The sequence below is a fragment of the Talpa occidentalis genome, unplaced genomic scaffold (genome assembly GCF_014898055.3).
Source record: "Talpa occidentalis isolate TD23 unplaced genomic scaffold, MPIMG_talOcc4v2.1 talOcc4.2, whole genome shotgun sequence".
NCBI classification, from domain to species: Eukaryota; Metazoa; Chordata; class Mammalia; order Eulipotyphla; family Talpidae; genus Talpa; species Talpa occidentalis.
The window spans coordinates 66,158,197-66,176,334 of NW_023602073.1; the positions used below are offsets into that span (position 1 = coordinate 66,158,197).

Here is an 18,138-nt window from a genome sequence, read left to right on the forward strand (position 1 = left end):
CACAATTGATTGTACTTACATTTTCTGAAACTTTTCTATATATTTTTTTCTATACTCACTACTTAAGGAAATTTTATTTCACTTCAAATTTGGTTGTGGAAAAAGTCAGAGAAAGAACCTAAGTGTAGAAAAGAAAAAAAATTAAAAATATTCATATTGAGCAATCTTGGGGACATCTAGGCTGGTTCAGGGCAGACATAAATGACCTTGTTTTGTTCTAAATTCAGCTCACTGGCTTATGATGAAAAGTGAAAGGTTATTATATGGACTTACTGGGCAAAACCAGATTTTATAAATAATTACCTGTCAGACTGTTCAAGATAGACAAACATACGCCAGACCAACAAAAACAGAGACCTGTCATATTTCTGAGAGAAATGTACATTGAGTCTTCCTTCTCTGGGACTATAAGGAGATCAGGTAGAATAAAATGAAGGGAAAAACCCTAAACCCCGTATTTTCTGCCTTGTGCATACTTTAAAATGTATAATGTGGGAGAGAAGGAATTTTGATGTGAAAAATTAGCCTCTGAAAATTTTATACCATCTATAAGCCTGGCAGATCGAAACCAAATACAATAAATGCTGTCGTTTTAAAAGTTAGGATGTTTACTGTAAGCTTATAATTTTCCATGATTAGGGACGCCAAGAAAAATAAGAATGATGATAAAAAGAAAAGTTTAATCATACATTTCAACAAGCACAGATGGAACATCAAAACCCTTTGGCAATTTTTTGATATTATATATCTGCATTTTTTGCTCTTGACATGAAGATTTTTTCCAGAAGGACTCACATAGAACAGGTAAATGATAGTTAACAAATGTGAATAATATGGCGCAATCATATTAACTGATCCTCAAAATGACTTGGTCACAGGAGGAAAATCTTTCATGCTTCTCACTTCTGCTTTTATTAATTCTTTACAAAGACTTGAGTGTGTGTAAAAACCACGATAAAAGTAAAATTACACAAAATAAAAGAAATAACTTCTGTTTTTGCAATTCAGGTTGAACCAGGAAATTTACCATTACATCTGCTATATTTTGGGTTTTTCCCAAGAGTCACAGTTCCTTATCTACTGGAGAGGGTATAGACTTGAGAAGGGAAGCTCAGCTCCACCAGCAATATATACCTGAGCACACTTCCAGGCAAAGTGTGGTGGTGTGTGGAAAAGAGATAGCAGATTGCTCAGCTCCCCTTCTATTGAAACTGATTCCTTTGCTTCTAAATGGCTTTGTGTGTGTGTGTGTGTGTGTGTGTGTGTGTGTGTGTAAGGAGCAGGCCTGGGGATGAGAGGGACAGGGGAAGGAGAGAAATGAAGATTGGGGAGGAGGGATTACATGAGGCAAAACACACATGGTAGACAGAGATGCAGGATTCTGGGAAGAAGGCTTGAGAATTACTTATACTATTAGTGGGGTAAGGGGAGAGAAGATGCGGACAGTATATCATGTCAGATATTTGATTAGTGTGAATTTAAAAAATGGATATTCACCTCTAAGATACATGTAGATATAGTCAACAAATGTTGGCTAGTAAGGTTGATGGGACAGTGAATGGAGGAAAACTGACTACCTTTTAAATTTTGTTTCCTTTGTTTTAAATTTGGATTACAATATGCATCAAACAAAATAGACTAAGTGCTAGAGGAAAAAAAAAAACAACACTGCTTTTAAGATATGTGCACTGAGGGCAGTAAATCCATTTCAAATTAAAATTTCAAAATTGTGTGATCTGCATTCTTGTCCACCTACACACTATCCCAAACATCCTGCCATTAATTAGCTAAATGGCCCATCTAGTAAACAAGACTAAGCATTGAGGGGGCTGGAAAAGAGCTGGAGTCAGCCAGTTGATAGTCACAACAAACCAGCCCACTCTGAGGAGACAGAGAAGGTAAACTTGTATTTTATTTTTGTCCAAGGAGGGAAACAGAAGTCACCTTAATAGAACATTCATTGCCTTTTCGGTTGTTACAGTCACAGTCACTTCAGCAGGCCAGAAAAGCCATTCCGTTTCTGCGGTAGGCACTCTGTCAAAGAAAAAGAAATCTGCAATGAATTATCACATCAAGTCAAACCAGAAAAAGAGGCAAAAAAGCAAGCAGAGCTTTCTTCCTGTTTGTGTAGACTCTGCTGGCTACAATCTAACAGGGTGCTTAATCTGAACATTTCTGGTGGCAAAACTATAGTAACCACTCTATTAAAAAGTCAGTGTGGTTAACAAGTGGTTAGTGATTCTATTTTGGGGAAGCAGGAGATATGCAAAATAAGACATCCATTTTGTTAATTGATTGGGCTTGGTTAAGCCAAAGACATGTTGTGTTGAATATGTTTGTCCTTTATAAACATGTGTTCTCTATTGGACATGCTCAAGAATCACTTCTAACTAAGTATCTTAATAGTCTATAAATTACCGGCTCATTATAGCCCTCCCAGGCCTATTTTATAATCTCAGCAAAAAGCTATGGGAACAGTCACTAATAGAGGCTTTTCTTCTCCCTAAAATATGGTGATTTCTAAATTCTGTATATTTTAGACATTATAAAAACTTGAACTTACATAATTTTACATGCATACATGTACCTATAGATGCATATATGGTTATTCATGATGGGTGAAACAGTCCCATGAAAGAAAACGTGAAAGTGGATACTAATTGAAACAATATATTCCAATAAAGAAAATAAAACTGCATGATTTTTCATACCAAGATTTATATTTTACATTTTAGTGTTGGAAAAGACCCCGCCCGGCGTCTCTTGTGACCTACTCTGAGTCCCACAAGACCCAGAGTGAACTGAAAAACTAAAATCCAGGATTTAGGAGTAAAATTCTCACCACCATGTTTTTCATTATTTTTGCTAGGAATGGTCACTTTCAGAGAATTCATTATCCTTTATTAGATGCATTTTTTTCTGTCATCTGTTTTAAGAGAAACAAAAAATGTCCAAAGCCTCATATCTGAATTTCTCCCTTTTCTCTAATAACTCTGAGGCTGTTTCAGTGTGTGTTCATTCCAGTCAGTTTACCTTCAACAGTCATTTTGTAGGAAATATACAATAAGCTTTTTTGATTAAAATAATGTTATGTGGGCCTCCCCGGTGGCGCAGTGGTTGAGCGCTGGGTTGCGAAGCTGCCTGCAGCTTCTGTAGCACTGGCTCGATCCCCGGCCACTGGCAAGGGTCCCATATGGCACCCAGACCTCTCCTGCCACGCCTGCTGCTCCCTTCAGCAGTATGTTTCGTCAGTCTGCCTGTTCTGTTCCCCGCTCTGGCTCTGGTGAATTCTCTCACCCTCCCGCCCTTCTGACTGTACCCAGTGCTTGTACAAATAAATAAATAAATAAATAAATCTTTGGGGGAAAAAAAAAAACGACATTTATTAAAAAAAAATGTTATGTAAGTGATGAAGAGTTTTACAGTAGCCTGTAAAGCAGAATAGAAAGAGTTTTAAGACTGTAAGAGTTTACAATCTTAAAAGAAAAGAACCATATTTTTAATTATACTTAAAAAAGGAAAGAGTTTCACTAACTTGAGGTGCAACAGAGTTTTCTGGATAACTTTTTGTTAATCATAAAATATTCAATTAACTTCAAAACCTTCCTTCCAAATATCCTGCTGCCACAGAATTTACCATGGTTGTCAGCTTTGGAGCCCCAGCTGGAATTCCACTGCTTGGTCATGCTGTTACGCAGTTCGCTCTGGATCAGTATATCAAGGATGTGAAAACAGTGGCATATTCCAAGATCCATTCCTCAGGGCTCTCTCTGTGAGCTCGTTCTTTACGACTGGACTTTTTGTGCCATAGGACACTCGTGGATTAAAGCAAACATTCTAGCAAGAACTAGAAAATTCCAGTGCTACCTCCTAAGATTGTACACTGGAGAACAGTGTTAAATGAGTTCCTCAGAGAGCCACAAATAACGCGCAGGAATGGAAAGTGTCTTCCCACAACCACAGGAAGGGGAGCTTCGGGCCTTGCAATTGCCCACCCCCACCACGGCTGCCTTAGAGAGGCTTCTGCCAAAGCAGTACTTTCAGCTTCTTGACCTTGATATTTTAAATTTTATAAGCACAGCGACCATGTTTAACATATCATGATATTTAAGGCTCAGAGATAGTTTACATGGCAATAAATGGACCTGGAATAAAGCTGGATTCCTCTTAAAGGTAAATGACTGGAATAAACCTTGCTCAAAAAAGTAGTTTTGGCTCATGGCTGAGTCCACCAGAGAATTTCTGGAGTGGGCAATATGAAATGGTCCTCTTCTACCTAAAAGGTCATGTTTCAAAGATCAATTTACCTTCATCGATAATTTCTCAGTACTGTTTGCCAGCAACAAAAAGATAACAGGCTTATTGATAACAGATTCTCAAAGTAGTCAAGTTTAATGAGAAAACCAAAATTTAGAGTTGATCCAGATTTCTGGAATAAGTTCTTTCTGTCCTAATTTTAGAATGAACAACAACAAAAAAAAAAAAGCAAAAGAGCAACTTAAGCAAACCAGTCCCCTAGTGTCCTCCACCCTGAGTCACTGCTTTTTCCTTATTGTATACCAAGGATGCATGCTGTCTGTGATGATGGGAACATCCCACATTTGGCATCCTTTCCAGAGAGAGTAATTTTGGAGGAAGATAAATGTTGACAACTTATCTTTTTGTCCACTGTAAATTTCTATTTGTGTTGCAAATATGGAAAGTAAATTTATTTTTATTTTTATAATTTTTTTTAAAGATTTATTTTTATTTATACAAGAGCTGGGGTACAGGCCAGAGGGTGAGAGGATTCACCACAGACAGAGTGGGGAGCAGAACAGGCTGACAGACCAAAGGCACTGCTGAAAGGAGCAATGGGTTAGACAGGAGAGGTCTTCCTCGCCATATGGGATTCTGCCTGGCTGGCCGGGAATCGAACCGGTGCTGTGGAGGCTGCTGACAGCTTCACAGCATGGCGCTCAACCCGTTGTGCCACCGGGGAGGCCCAAGAAAGTAAATTTAAACATTGCTTGGTATGAGTGCCTTCCCTACCAAGGCCACATTCTCAGCAAACACTGTCAGATTCTGAGTGACTCCTGTTCTGAATCTTCAGACACTCTTAGTAACACCCAGAACCCTATAAGAAACAGTCAGGACCTCCCTCCAGTACTGAAAAGTAGAAACTGGTAACACAGTCAGACTTCCCCAACAATGGGTTCGAGCATACAGAACTCCTACACACTACAGACCATTTAGGCCTTATTTCTGATTTAATTAAACTCTGCTCAACTAGTTGCTTCCACAGGGATTTGTTGCACAACTCAGGTAATTTATCATCTCTCCAAGTAACCTGGGAAGATGTTACTTAGTTTTTATAAAGGACCACTTGTAATTTTCACAAATTTTAAAAAAATCAAGGATCAAGTTAGCTTCCAATTCTTGATATGGCTCCAAATATCCTGTTACACAAATTTCAACCTACCTACCTATTTTACCTGTTGCACTGGACATGGGGAAATTAACTTGTAAGTGTGTACTACATGTATACATATGGAAGAACAAAGATGTAACCCCCAAAATTAAAATTAAAAAAGAAAAATACCATAGGATCCCTTTTATAGGTGAAATTTTAAAAATAACAACCAAAACCAGAAGGCCAACTTAATGGATACAGAGGCTTAGTCATTGCCAGAGCGGGTGATGGTGGGAGAAATAGGTGAAAGGGGTCAAAACATAAAAAGAAAAAAATGAAAGTGTTTTAATGTCAATAACCTTTTCCCCTCACAGGCCATACGTCTAATAGCAAACTAAATATATTAGTGAGACTGAAACACTGTATTTTTACCATCAGTTTAGAAAATAATCCATTTTTGAGTACCTCAATTTTCTCATTCTTCTTCATTAATAGCAGTAATTTTGAGGGTGTCCAACCTCTTAGAACCTGGGAATTTACATTTAGAAAATGTACACCAAAGTTTTTCTACCAAGATTATTATAGAGATGCAATTTTCGGCCTTGAGAAGAGTAGGTGGGAGGACATAAAGTCATACTTTAAGGGCCTCCCCGGTGGCGCAGCGGTTGAGCGCTGGGTTGCGAAGCTGCTCGCGGCCTCTGCGGCGTCGGTTCAATCCCCGGCTGCTCCCCGGCCACCGGAGGAGGATCCCACATGGCAGGCAAACCTCTCCTGCCGCCCGCTGCCCCCTCAGCAGTGTACTTCGGTCCTTCTGCCTGCTCTGCTCCCCGCTCTGGCTCTGGTGAATTCTCTCACCCTCCCGCGCTTCTGACTGTACCCAGTGCGTGTATAAACAAAAACAAACAAAGAAAGAAAACAAATAAAAACATGCCTCTATAAAAAAAAAAAAAATTCTAAAAAAAAAAAAAAAGTCATACTTAAGGTGAGGTGGATGGAACAGAAGAGAGTTCTGCCTATTAAGGCCTGAAGATTACGCAAATTTGCTTCTTATTTCAAGTGGACACCGAATAGACTCTAGTTCCTCTCCTCCATCCTTTAACAACCACTTTTTAAGTGTAACTAGGTACACCAAGCACAGAGTTTTGAGTTGGAAACAAAGATAGAGTAAGTCCCTGTCCTCTAGGGAATCAATAATTTACTGGGGAAGACATTCATGCAAACAAATAATTGCAACTCTGAGTTAACTGTTAGAGATATGAACAAACTATGGAAATGGGGTAAATTTGAAACGTATTTAAAAATAGCAAACTATTTAGGCAAAAGAAGATGAATATGCTAAATACGTTAATAATTAGCAATAAAGCACATCCCTAGTTTTAGATTGATTTTTTGTGTGTACGTGTGTGTATTTCTGCCAGTAGCCTAATTAATAGACTTTACAGATAAATCATCCCTCACCCAGTTCAGACTTCAAGATCTTATTCTCATTATTACCTTTCCAGATTCTTTCATGCTTCCTCAAGCTTTAAATAAAACTGATGTCAGTAAGATGGCAGGCTAGGAGGTCCTGAAACTCATTTCCCTCACAGAAACAGTAAATAAACAACTACAGACAGACAGAAGAAGTTCTGGGAAAGCTCTGGACTACAACAAAGAAGTAGAAATTCTACAGAGCTAAAATTAGTACGGCTACACAGAAAAGTATTGGAAACAACCTAGAACAGAATTTCACCCTACAAGGAAAAGAGAGCCACAGAACTGTTAGGAAGACTTGTTGCTGACGAGTATGTTTGCAGTCTTTGCTTACTCAGGACCTCAAAGCCTTCACCAGTGCAGAACCCAGCTGATGGAGATGTCTGGGTCTTCACTGCTGCCATTTCCTCCAGGGGGCTGGAGTAGTCAGAGCAGTGAGACCTGCCCCTAGGGCCGTAGTTGCTGCTGTGGCCTACTGTCTGGGAACTGGACATCACAGTTTTTCTTGCCAGCTATGTGACTGGAGCTGGCAGTGTCTGTGCTCTGCCTCTGGTATCTAAGTCATAGCTTTGACTGCTATCACCTGGCTGTGCTCCTACAATTGCTACTTTGTGTCTCACTTCTTAAGTCCTAAGCTTGGCACTGGCTTGCTGGGATGTCATTGGGATACACTGTTGCAGCTCTGTACTTCACCCCTTGGGTCCTCACCCTGCCCTGTAAGCTGATCCAGGAGTGGGGTTTTCTACTCAGTATCACCAAGGCCAGGCCGCCTGTCTGTACCAGAGCTGAGACTCTGGGGCCAGAGTTGAGACTTTGAACCATTGTTCCCAGGGTATGTTGTGGCTGCACCCTGTGCATTGAGCCCATGTCAGTGCTGTGCCCTGTGATCTCCTGACCTGTGCCTATGCTGTGTTCCTCTGCCCTGGATCCCAATTCATGATGGCAAGTAATAGAGACTAAGACCCTGGTTCCTTGGGAGAGCCGTATATGTCTGTTCTGTAGACACTGGCAGCACCACTATAGCAGGAGCATCTGTGGCCCAGGGACCCTACTGGTAAGGTAGATCCAGGTATGCCTGAGCCCACAACTCTGGGTATATTATTGCTCTGAGTGTCAGTGTACCAGACAAGAGGGATGCCTTTGGCTACAACTTTTTCCCAGAGGCAAAAGGAAGACCGTAGCAGCCTCTGCCACTAAGGACTCTAATAGCATTAGACTCCCTGCCACTTGCTATTTTTGGTCACTAGCCATTGACAAATGTGGACACACACACACCCAGTCATCTCCTTTTGAGACATATGTTGGTCGTCAGGGCATGGGACTCAAAGCTCCAACCATCTAATCGCATGGTTGCTCCATTGGCTATCAGCCTCCATCCTTAGGTGCTGTCTAACAGTCACTTCATTAACATAATGAGACATCTTTATAGCTCTCGTCATAGGAAACTCCAAGGGTTTTAGGAGCTCTGTGCTAGAAACAGGGACAAAGACCAAATGTGTATTTCTTATTTTAAATCACAATATCACTTTGATGAGCACAGATGTAAAAATTCTCAACAAAATACTAGCAAACCAAACTCAACAGCAGTTATACCATTATACACATTATACACCATGATCAAGTGGTATTTATCCCTGGGAAGCAAGGATGGTTCAATATATACAAATCAATAAATCTGATACAACACATTAACAGAATTAAAGGTAAGATCATGTCATTTCAATAGATGCAGAAAAAACATTTGACAAAAGTTAACATCCTTTTATGATAAAATCTCTTAACAAAATAGGAATAGAAGGAATGTACTTCAATCTAATAAAAACCATATATAGAATTCTGCAACACATCATACTTAATGGTAAAAACGTAAAGTCTTCTCCACTAAGGCTAGAAACAAGACAAAGATGCCCATTCTTGGCACTTTCATTCAGCACAGTACTAGAAATCTTAGCTACAGCAATTAGGCAACAAAAGACATTCAACAGAAAGGAAGAAGTAAAGTTATCTGTTTGCAGATGACATGATTTTATACATAGGAAACGCAAAAGCCTCCACCAAAAAAAAAAAGTTAGAGAGAATGAATAAACTCTGTAAAGTTATAGGACACAAAATCAACATAGAAAAACAAGTTGTGTTTCTATATACTAATAATGAACTATTTGAAAGAGAAAGTAAGAAAACACTCTCATTTACAATATCATCAAAATCAATAAAATAATTTGGTGCCTCCCAGGTGGCGCAGGCAGTTGAGCGCAGTGCTGTGAAGCTGTCCACAGCCTCTGCAGTTTTGGTTCAATCCCTCCCTGCTCACCACAGAGCAACCCACATGGTGGGGCAGACCACTCCTGTCTTGCCTGCTGCTCCCCTCAGCAGTGTATTTCAGTCAGTTGCCTGTTCTGTTCCCCGCTCTGTCTCTGGTGAATCCTCTCACCCTCCCACATATCTGGCCTGCATCGTGGTTCTTATATAAATAAATCTTTAAAATAAAATAAAATAATTAGTAGTAAATGTAACCAAGGAGGTTAAAGATGGAAAACTACAGGACACTGATGACAGATATTGAAGGGAAAAAAGTAAGTGGAAAATCATCCTGCATTCTTGAATTGGGGAACTTCATATTGTTTAGATAAGTATACTACACAAAGTGATCTGGAGGTTCAATTCAATCCTATCAAAATTCCAATGGTGTTTTTCACAGAAGTAGAAAATACAATCCTACAGTCTGTATGGCTCCCCAAAAGACATGTAATAGCCAAACAAACTCTGAAAAAGAAGAATAAAGCTGGATGCATCACACGTGCTGATTTCAAAATACATTACAAAACTATAGTAATCAGAACAGTATGGATTGGGACAAAAACAGAGATCAATGGAACAGAATTCCAAAATAAACCCATGTGTATATGGCCAATTAATTTTTTTAAAGGAGCCAAGAATATAACATGGGGAAAGTATAATTTATTCAATAAATAGTGCTGGAAAAACGGGATAGGCAAATGCCAAAGAATGAAAGTAGATTATTCCCATCTTTTTTTTTTTTTTAACAATTTCTTTTTTTTAAAGATTTAATTATTTATTTATTTATACAAGCATTGGGTACAGTCAGAAGCGTGGGAAGGTGAGAGAATTCACCAGAGCCAGAGCGGGGAGCAGAGCAGGCAGAAGGACCAAAGTACACTGCTGAGGGGAGCAGCGGGCGGCAGGAGAGGTCTGTTGCGCCATGTGGGACCCTCCTCCGGTGGCCGGGGAGCAGCCGGGGATTGAACCGGCGCTGCAGAGGCTGCGGGCAGCTTTGCAACCCAGCGCTCAACTGCTGCACCACTGGGGAGGCCCTATTCCCATCTTAAACACAAAAAACAACTCAAAATGGGTTAAAGATTTGGATGAAAGACCTGAAACCATAAACAGAGAGTATATTAGCTCCTTCACATTGGTCTTGGCAATGATTTTTTAGCTAAGACACCAAAAGCAAGATAACAAAATCTAAATAAAAAGTGAACTACATCAAATTAAAGACCTTTTGCTTAACAAAGGAAACAATCAATATATTTAAAAGGCAGCCTACACAATGGCAGAAAATATTTGTAAACCATGTATCTGGTGATGGATTAGTATGCAAAATATATAAAGAACTCATACAATTCAACAGCAAAAAGTAAATAATCTAATTAAAAATGGGTAAAGGACCTGAGTAGACACTTTTCCAAAGAAGATATAAAAATGACCAATAGGTACATGAAAAGGTGTTCAACATCCCTAATCAGGAGGAAAATGCAAATCAAAACCACAATGAGTTATCACTTCATACCTATGATAAAAAAGATGAGAGATAAGAAATGTTGGGGAGGATGCAGAGAAAAAGTAATTCTTATACACTGTTGGTGGGAATGTAAATTGGTACAAAAGTTATGGAAAACAGTATGGCTGTTATTCAAAAAAATTCGAATTACCATGTGACCCAGTATTGCTGGGTATATAGCTAAAGGGAATGTAGCCAATATCTCAAAGAAATATCTGCATTCCTATGTTCACTGAAGCATTATTCATAATAACCAAGAGAAGGAAACAACCTAAATGTCCACTGATGGGTGAGTGGATAAAGAATATGTAGATGCACACATACACAAACAAACACAATGGGCTATTAGTCATAAAACAGAAGGAAATTCTGCCATTTCCAGCAACAAGGGTGAATCTGGAGGGTGTTATGCTAACTCAGAGAGAAGCTCAAATACTATATATCATTGCTCATATGTGGAATATGGGGTGAAAAAAAGGCCCCTTTAATAGAAATAGATATAAGGTGGTTGCCAGGGATTGTGGGGAGGGAAAAATGGGGAGATATAGGTCAAAGGATACGAACTTTGAGTTATAAGAAGAGTACGTTCTGAGATCTAATGTACAGCATGCTGACTATAGTTAATGATATGATGTGTAGTTGAGAGTTGCTGAGACTCGATCTTATAGGTTCTAACCACATACACAAAACACATAAAAGATCTAACTATGTGAGGTGATGAATGTGTTAATTATCTTGACCCTGAGAATCACTGTACAAGGTATATGTATATCAAATCATCATCACATTGTACATTTAAAATATATACAGTTATTTTTGTCAATTATTCCTCAATAATGCTGGGAAAAAAGGAAAATAAAATAACTTCATTATAGCAAGTCCCAAATTTACTTATATAAATACTTCATTTTTTTAAACCTAGACAGAAGATTTTGGTTTTACTGTCTGCATTCCTATAAACATGGATAATTTGACTTCAGTGAATCTTTACTGATTTCTTACTCTATTTAAAAGGCTTTGTGCTTGGTGACATAAAAGACACAAAGATAAGTACCACAGTCCCTGCAGTAAGTAAACTTTCCAATTTAATGCTAATGTTTTTGCTATAACAAGAAAAGTGCATTGAGAAATCATTCTCAAGGGTGGGGAGGAAGGAGAAAACAGGCATCTTTTTTTATTTGCTTTTATTCATAATATTTAATTTCAAATAATATTTAAAAGGGAGTGAAGGTTGTATATTTCTTTAAAAATTTTTTTTACTTTATATATATTTTACATCATTCTTCATTTTAAAAAGGACACCTGTACCTCTATGTTTATTGCAGCACTTTTTACAATAGGTAGCTATGGAAACAACCCAAATGCCCAAAAATAGATGACTGGATCAAGAAGATGTGGTACATATACACAATGGAATATTACTCAGCAATCAAAAAGATAAACTCATGCCATTCACAGGTTGTATATTCCTTGAAGCAGAGAGGGGCAAAGGTTTTTAAAGGCTGAGATACAAGGTTTCATGGTTTAGGAAGAACTTTCAGGTTCATCTCTAACTTAGCCTACTAAAAAGGTCATAGTATTCCTTTTTTAAAGTGACATTACTAGTGAGTGGTAAATTTAGGATTCAATACCCATGGCCAATATTCTCATTATACCACATTGTCTTACATTCAACAACAACAACAAACCCCAAGTCCTGAAATCTGGCATAATTTATTCTATTTTACTATAGACACACATACTCTGCTACTGCTAACAAACTCATTCATGCTAAGTATCACTTAATGGGTAAATTAAAACTTAACTTCAAATTTAAATTAGATCAGCCCAGTGCAATAATTCATAGTACAAAGATGAGACTTAAATATAAATCACCTTCAGTTTGGACACATTTTGACTAGCGCTTATTTTCCAAAATAGTTTTAAGAATAGTATACAGGGAAAAAGAGTGTGAGCCCAAATCACTTGGGGAGCTTTGGGAAAAAACAAAACAAAACTAATCCAATACTCTGGCTCCAGTTCTCTGAAGTCCATTGATCTGAGTGGAGTTTACGATTTTAAATGTTTTAAAAGCAATCCAGGTGATTTGGATGCATGCTGAGGGCTAAGGATAGTGGTAGAATGGATGAGTATAGGTGGCACTTTTTCAGAATCTGTCATGATTCATGATAAACAGTAGTTTTTAATGAAAATTCTAATGTTGGCATATAATATAGAGAAATGAAGAAATGAAGGTGTTCAGACAATGTCTATCACCCAGACAGCAGATGGATTTACCTGTATGTCTTACTTTTCTCACTTGCGGGCCCTCTGTTTTGGTCTTCCCAGATGCTGAGTTGCCACTGCTAAGAGACAGTTGTCCAGACTGCCAGACCATGCTTAACTGTATCATGGAAAAGGAGTTTGGAAGCTAAGCCTTCTAAAACAAACTGAACGAATCCTTTGCTTCCATCTAGAATCAAGTAACAATGGGATCGTGGAATTGGAAGTTTCTCTGTGAAGCCCTCTAGTCCAATTCCTAATGTAGCAGATGAAAAAAAGCAATGCCCAAAAGGGTGACCCATCCTTGGTCATGTGGGGAGAATCCAGGATTCCTGACTTAGTCTTGGAATCTTCATGGATGATTCCCATTCTGCCCAAAGCTATGTGTTTAGTTTCTCTGACCTTAATGGGGAAAACAGATGTGCAGAAATAAATTGTTTTTCCGGGTTAAGAGCCCTTGGGAACAGAACAAAAGTGAAGGGACTGGGGGGAAAGTAGGGACTTAATGATGTCCAAAACAGCACAGCTGAGTAGTGAGAACAAGGCAGGCCAGTATGAGCTTTTAGTTCTACTTCTGGCTTTCTGATACATGATTAGTTCTCCCTTGGAGAATCACTTTATTTCCTTGAGTACCCCAAAATTAATTTTGATAAATGGACAAAATATCAGAATAATAAAGACAAGTTAGGTTGAAAGATTCTGTGACAAAAGCATCTTTTGGACCTTCAAGGAGGTGATATAACCACATGTTCTAGAAGTCTCACTAAGGCTGTGTTCAGTTTCTGATTTAGGCTGATCAAACAATGTGACCTGCCTGGATCTGTTTGGAGTTGGTCGATTTGGGTTAAATCCAGCAGTAAAAAGGTCAGTAAGAAGATCTGGAGGGTACAGTCATCACCCTCTCTCAAATCACTGTTAATTCCCAATTAACTAAGAATATATAAGGTAGACTCTCTATTTTGCATGACTTGGAGTTGACGGGACTGCGGTCATGAGCAAGGGCCTGTGGTTTCCGAAGTGCTCTTCTCCACTCCACATGGAGTGAGCACAGAGGGCAGAGGCTCCTCGTCACAGGCTTGGCTTTGTTGGGGGGAATATGAGGGGAGACAGTGGAGTAAAGTGGAAGCAACAACACTCTCACTAGATCTTACTTATTAAGTTAATATTTAAGCAAAGTGTTTGATTTATTGGGATACGCAGCTAAGCTGGGGTTAGGGATGCAGGAACATTTCTGAATTTTAGATATAAATGCTGTTTGATAACACAGTTAAGTTAGTTCTCTTCTCTGCCCTACTGAAGTCGTAAGTATTGCTGTAACAACCATTCGTACTTACAGTTGGCCTCTCTCTACGTCTGAGTTGACAGAAACACTGCAGACTAAACTAAGACGCCTAAATTCCACTGCTCCATAGTCCAAAATTCAGTCCTGCCCTCTGTGGGGTCACTGGATTCAGAGTCTGAGCCCTCTACCAGTTTCTCCATTTGCCTAAGGAGGTGACCATGTCTTCAGAGACAAACTGTTTTGCTTTAATTCTATAAATCTTTGAAGCTCTAAAGCTTCATTATCAAAGCTATGTAATAGCTTCTTAAAAGATAAAATATGGCCCCCCTTTTTTTGCTGCCCTTATGTCTGCGTGTGGGCAAGAGATTTAATTACAATGAATAAAACTGAATGGTGGTCTAAGACTCTTAAAATCAAAGTGGAAATCATGGCTGAATTTCATTAGCAAACATAAATACAAATAGGCACATCTTGTTTGTACCAATGCCATGTGACTTTTACTCCTTTTGATAATTTCATTCTAACTCTGATATTTCAGAGAATCTAAATTGAACCATATGATGTATAGCACTGTAACATGCAAAGCTCTTCATTAAGCATTTTCCTTTTTGTATACTTCCCAACGTTATAGATATCCTGTGAAAATCAAGGAGGGCAGTTTGTCAGACAGCAGAACCTTGATTTAAGAACAGTGGAGGGAGCCCAGTCCTTTAAATAAGAGATCTTTTCTGGCAGGCAGAATGGGAGAAAAAAAAGACATAGCATTTACTCTCATTCTAATCCAAGTAACTGGGAGTCTATAACTCTTACGGAATTTGTTATTTTATGTATGTTTTTCTCTGAGTCTGCATCATATTCTACTTATTACAATTTATTTCAGCATTCAGAAAAGTCTCTAAATGAAAATTCAGTTATTAAGAAATTACCATTTCCAATTGCACAAGTCGCCTCAATTAAATTACATGAGAGCTATGTTAATATTTTTATTATGGAGCAAAATAAGTGTTTTTTTTGACACAAACAACATTACATTTTAGAAAAAATGGTGTTTCATGAATGCTGTTTTTAGCACTTTTATGAAACTGAAAGTGTAGAATTTCTGAGTATAAATTATTTTTTCACATTATATGTATATCTATGGTTAATAATAATTAAATACCAATAATATTAAACTTTCCTTTAGCAACCTTCTGTTATAACAATCAAAAGACAGATGTCTGAAATTATTCCAAGCTGCAAACACATACTAGTGTATGCGTAAATAGTGCCAAATTGGCAAGAGTTAGTAACCAAAATCTCTACTTTCGGAGACTCAGGTCTAGCAGCAGTTCATTCTCATTTCTTCTGATAGACAAAAAGCCCCAAGGAGGCAGGGAATTAGTTCTGTATGTCCAGAGCATAATTCACTAAATGGCAAAGAAGTGTTACTACCTATTCATCTAATAAATGAATGCATCAGACTAGCAAGTAGCTTAGTTTCTTCCAGACAACAATGAGAAATGCTAACATGAACGCAACATGAGAGCAGGGACTGGAATATTCTTAAAATTAAACTTAGGCCATATACTTGTCATTTCACAGGATAACCATGAGCAGCAATTGCGAAGAAAAGCAAATTAGTGACCTTAACAGCTCACCATAACCAATGTTGCAAAGCAAATAGTTACTCTGATATTGGTTCTCAGTTCCCATGGGGAGCATTTCTGGGCTTGTCCTTATTGTTATCTGCCAGGAGTAAAAATCTTTGAATTAATAAAGCCAATGCACTGTTTGTCAGAAAAAAAGAATCCATATCATCTAAAGTAACACTGTTAATTTTTTTTTAGTATAAACATTGAGTATAAACATTTCAAATATTCTGTTACTGAAAATTACAATTAATACTAAGCTTATAGTAGATAGTATAATTTTTTTACAATCTTGTGTTGTGTTAATGTTACTTAATAGCATTTTCAAGATCTTTAACAATGGTATAAGATAAAAATGAAAAGAAAATGTTTCAATGGTTTAGCCACATCAAAAATACAACAGTAATAGCTGTTAACCAATGGTTAAGACACCAATTTAGGATAGTAAATAAATTATAATTAAGTCTCTTGAGAATTCTTTGAAGACAATGAATACTAAAAATTATGACAGCACAGGACATAAAAGTTAACAATGTCAATCACATATGGTAGCCACCTGAAAAGTTGTATTTCTTTTTTTTTAAGATTTATTTATACAAAAGCTGGGGTACAGGCCAGAGGTGCGGGAGGGTGAGAGGATTCACCAGAGACACAGCAGGGAGCAGAACAGGCAGACAGACCGAAAACACTGCTGAGGGGAGCAGCAGGCGAGGTCTGCCGCACCATGTGGGTATCTCCCTGGCTGGCCGGGTATTGAACCTGCACTGGAGAGGCTGCAGACATCTTCACAGTGCTGGGCTCAACCCACTGCACCACCGGGGAGGCCCCCGAAAGTTATATTTCTGCAAGAACCTGCACCACCACAGTGCAAAATACAGCAGTGACCACAGATGTGGTTCTCTCCTTTGTGGCGAACAGTCTAAAGGGAGAGGCATATTGAATGAGAAATGACAAAAGTGATAGGACTTACAAAATGAGACTAGTGTGCACAGGACCATGTGAGAGGGCAGCAGAGCTGGGTAGTGGTGCTCAGGGAGACTTTTTGAAGAAGACACACGGTTGAGACCTGGGCTAGGGATAGGAAAGATATGGGTAGCAGGGCAAAAAGTGTTCCAGGTAAGATCCAGAGTGGAAAAAGCTTGATTTACCTTGTTTCCAAATGCCAGACCATAGACTATGCTTGTCATAATAAATGTGAAATCCAAGATACCCACTCTCATTACTTATTACAAAAGGAATTATCAAAATTCAGGTAAGAAATGTTCATATTATATAAACATTCAACTAATTCTTTTGAGTCACTGCTTTAGGAGCTAATAAAAAATTTTTTTATATTAAATTGGAATAATCTGGTTTCTAGTCTTTCATGTAAGCTTGGAAGTTGCCATTCTTTCCTAACAGGTAAAAAGCTGAAAAAATTGAAAGATATAAAATGTAAAAATATTTTAAATAAAATGAGACACAACTTATCACAATTTGTTTAGCAAATTTGTTTGCTTAAAGGGAAATACATAGTGCTGAACACATTAGAAAAGAGTTCTAAAATCATTCATCTAAGTCTTCACATGTAGAAAGTACAACATATTAAATACAAAATAAACAAAAGAACAGAAGTAATAAAAGCAGAAATCAATGAAATTGAAAACAAGAAATAGGAAAACAACAACAATACTATATGCTGGACCTTTAAAAAGTTCAGTAAAATTGATAAGCCTTTAGTCTGGATAAAAAAAAAGAAAAAAGAGAATTCAAGTTGTTAATATCAAAAATTAAAGTGGTGACATCACTATAGGTCCCATGGACAATAAGAGGATAATGAAAGAATACTATGAAAATGTGAAAGCCAGAAACTTGATAACATATATGAAATGGACCAAATTCTTTGAAAGACACAGTATGCCAAAACTTACACAAGAAACAATCTGAACAAACCTAAATTAAAGAAACTGAACCCACACTTGATTCCTTCCAAACAGAAAATATTAGACCCAGATAGGTACAATGGTAAATTCTACCAAATATTTAAAGGAGAATACAGTTCTCTATGATCTCTTTTAGAAGATAGAAGTTGAGCGGATATGCCCTTTTAAAAAAAATTATTTATTTATTTATACATATAAGAACTGGGGTACCGGCCAGAGGTGTGGGGGGTCAGAGCTTTCACCAGAGACAGGGTGGGGAACAGAACAGGCAGACTGACTGAAATACACTGCTGAGGGGTGCAGCGGGCTCGAGACAGGAGAGGTCTGCTACGCCTTGGTCACCTCCCTGGCTGGGGATCGAACTGGTGTTGCAGTGGCTG

At 38.1% G+C, this 18,138-nt stretch overlaps 1 protein-coding gene across 3 annotated transcripts in view; it reads right to left on the reverse strand.

Moving 5' to 3' along the window:
- Positions 1 to 658: 658 nt before the first annotated feature.
- SUPT3H (SPT3 homolog, SAGA and STAGA complex component) overlaps positions 659 to 18,138 on the reverse strand; it is a 426,450-nt gene continuing 408,970 nt past the window's right edge. For 2 of the 3 annotated variants that reach the window (XM_054698841.1, XM_054698842.1), the window contains one exon: positions 659 to 2,053. In XM_054698841.1, coding sequence (XP_054554816.1) covers positions 1,988 to 2,053 — 66 coding nt within the window. In that variant the 3' untranslated portion in view covers positions 659 to 1,987. The remainder of the gene's footprint in view (positions 2,054 to 18,138) is intronic. The other variant, XM_037519827.2, reaches the window with a different exon arrangement.